Source organism: Salpingoeca rosetta (assembly GCF_000188695.1).
Source record: "Salpingoeca rosetta unplaced genomic scaffold supercont1.18, whole genome shotgun sequence".
NCBI lineage: Eukaryota > Choanoflagellata > Craspedida > Salpingoecidae > Salpingoeca > Salpingoeca rosetta.
In genome coordinates this window covers 256,727-259,112 of record NW_004754916.1, presented here as the reverse complement: position 1 = coordinate 259,112, position 2,386 = coordinate 256,727, and the positions used below count along the sequence as shown (strand labels likewise).

The window sequence follows — 2,386 nt, the reverse complement described above, 5'->3', positions numbered from 1 at the left end:
GCTGCCTGCTGGGGAACCCTGGGACCCCTGTGCCTGCGGGGCAACGGCCACAAACAGCTGTCGCCGCCTTTTGACGCCAGCTGCGCCAAGCGTGTCGTCGTCCGCCAGCTTCTTGCCCTGGAACACCGTCAGCAATGGCTTGCCCGCGCACGCCGCACCCTTGCTTGCCACGAGCGCCTTCACCCTCCGCCACCGTCGTTGCGTCGCCATTCTCGAGCGTGAACGTAAACGTCCCGCCCGGCAGAACCTGCACCGTCACTTCCATGCCTCTCCCGTCTTCTGCTCTCCACAACTTATGTCTGCTTGTACCCGCCTGCTTGCGGGTGTGTGAGCTGTCTGTCTGTTGATAGTGTGTGTCGGCTCTTTCTGCTGGCTGTTGCGGTCGATAAGGCACTACAGTTTATGGTGTCGTTCAATTTTGGCGCAGCGCAACTATGAACGCGACGGCCGTGAGCAGCAGCAGCGGAAGCAGCAGCGGTGGCGGTGGTGGCGGCATTGGTGGCAGTCGGAAGGGCACGTCAAAGGCATCGTCATCAGCACCATCTGTGTCTGGGACGGGGAATGGCAGCAGCAGCAGTACCAAGAGGCAAGCCAGCCGTGGTGCTGGCGCTCATGGCAATGTACACGATGATGGCGAAGTGAAAGCATCACACTCGGCTGTGGTGGTGATGCCAGAGCAGGAGCACGCACACCCAAAGGTGTACGAGGTGAGCAACCGCTGAAGGCATGAGGGGGGTTGCGTGTGCGTGTGCTCTTGTGTGGAGGGGAGAGTGCACACACACACACACACACGCGCACACACACACACACACACACACAAACAAAGCACTCATCATCATTGCATCGATTGTTTGTGGTGCGCCTTGACAGGTGTACACGGGCAAGTCCAAGTTGTGGTGTGGCGGCCGATGCATTACAGGCGATAACTACGGAGCAATCATATTCAGCTGGATCATGATCTTGCTTGCCTCAACCCTCTTCTTCGTCTTTACGTGAGTCTCAGCTTTGTTGCTGTTGCTCGTTTGTTGTTTGGTTGTTGGTGTGTTGGGTGTTGGGTGTTTGGGCAGAGTCATGTCATCATGCACGTGTGGTGCAGGTTTGTGCGTGGATGTGAGTGTACTTGGGTGCCTGTTTGCATGTCATTCACCTTTGCGCTCGGTCTCTCTCCCTCACGCGATGACAGGGCTCCGTTCCTATGGAGGGATCTGTCTCCAGCGGTTGTGATCATCTGCGCGTACCTCCTGTACACGGTGGTTGCCAACCTCCTCTGGGCAGGCCTCACCGATCCAGGTCGGTTGCGCGCGCTTCTGCTGTTGAACGCAGGCATCTGTGTGCGCGTAAAACGTGTAGTCATGCGTCTGTCAACGTGCGCATGCAATGTGCGCCACACACACACACACACACACCAAACATTCACACGCTCAACAATGACGGCCGTTTCAATGGTGTCTCAACCAATGTCATATTCAGGCATCTGTCCACGTGCGCTGCGGGAGGAGGGTGACAACATCATCCGTAAGTCCACACAGCTGCTCATATCTCACAGCCTGCTTCGTGTACCGGCTGTGCAGCTGCGTTTGTTGTGGTGCAGCAGCAGCTATTGTCCTCACTGGTGTGCTTCCACTGCCTCTGACATATGCGCTCATGTGTTGTTGCTGGTTGTTGATGAATGCGGTTAGGCTTGCCGCACACGAAACCAAACACCCGCCCGCCACCACGCCAGCGCACTGCAATGGTGAGCATCAGTGTGTGTGTGTGTGTGTGTGTGTGTGTGTGTGTTCTTCACTTTGTTTTGGCAGCCTTGCCGTCGATCTCTCACACACATCTCACTAGCTGCTCCTCGTGTTCACGTCCACTCACCCGCGCATGTGCATGTGTGTGTGTGTGCGTGTGTGTGCGTGCGTGTGTGCGTGTGTGCGTGTGTGTGTGTTCCCATGCCTGACACCGCCTCATCAGATCAACGGGCAGGAGGTCCAGATGCGGTATTGCTTCACGTGCCACCAATACCGCATGCCGCGCGACACGCACTGCGGCGTGACCGACGACTGTGTTGGTGAGTGCACAGTGCACACACACACACACACACACACACACACACACACACACACACACACACACACACACACACACCCACACACCCACCCACACACACACACACACTACACACACACACACACACACAACACACCAGCTAGGGGGGGGGGTATCCACACACCTCCCGTTCTGGCATTGAGCGCATCTCGCGCGTCGCGCAGATTGTATGTGCGTGCGCGCGCGCGTGTTGGTAACTCTCTCACATACTTGTGTCCTTCGGTTCTCTCACTGAGTGTGGGCGTGTGGGCGGTACCAACTCACTGTCCACCCCTACCCTCGCGCGGCTTGTGCC

At 57.3% G+C, this 2,386-nt stretch overlaps 1 protein-coding gene across 1 annotated transcript in view; it reads left to right on the top strand.

Annotated features, from left to right (window-relative positions):
• Window positions 1–426: 426 nt before the first annotated feature.
• Window positions 427–2,386, top strand: part of PTSG_06471 (uncharacterized protein) — a gene marked incomplete at its 3' end in the record, with an annotated part of 3,677 nt that continues 1,717 nt past the window's right edge. Inside the window, exons 1-6 of the mRNA XM_004991794.1 lie at window positions 427–707; window positions 871–992; window positions 1,184–1,290; window positions 1,471–1,515; window positions 1,680–1,735; window positions 1,957–2,053. Coding sequence (XP_004991851.1) covers window positions 435–707; window positions 871–992; window positions 1,184–1,290; window positions 1,471–1,515; window positions 1,680–1,735; window positions 1,957–2,053 — 700 coding nt within the window. The 5' untranslated portion in view covers window positions 427–434. The remainder of the gene's footprint in view (window positions 708–870; window positions 993–1,183; window positions 1,291–1,470; window positions 1,516–1,679; window positions 1,736–1,956; window positions 2,054–2,386) is intronic.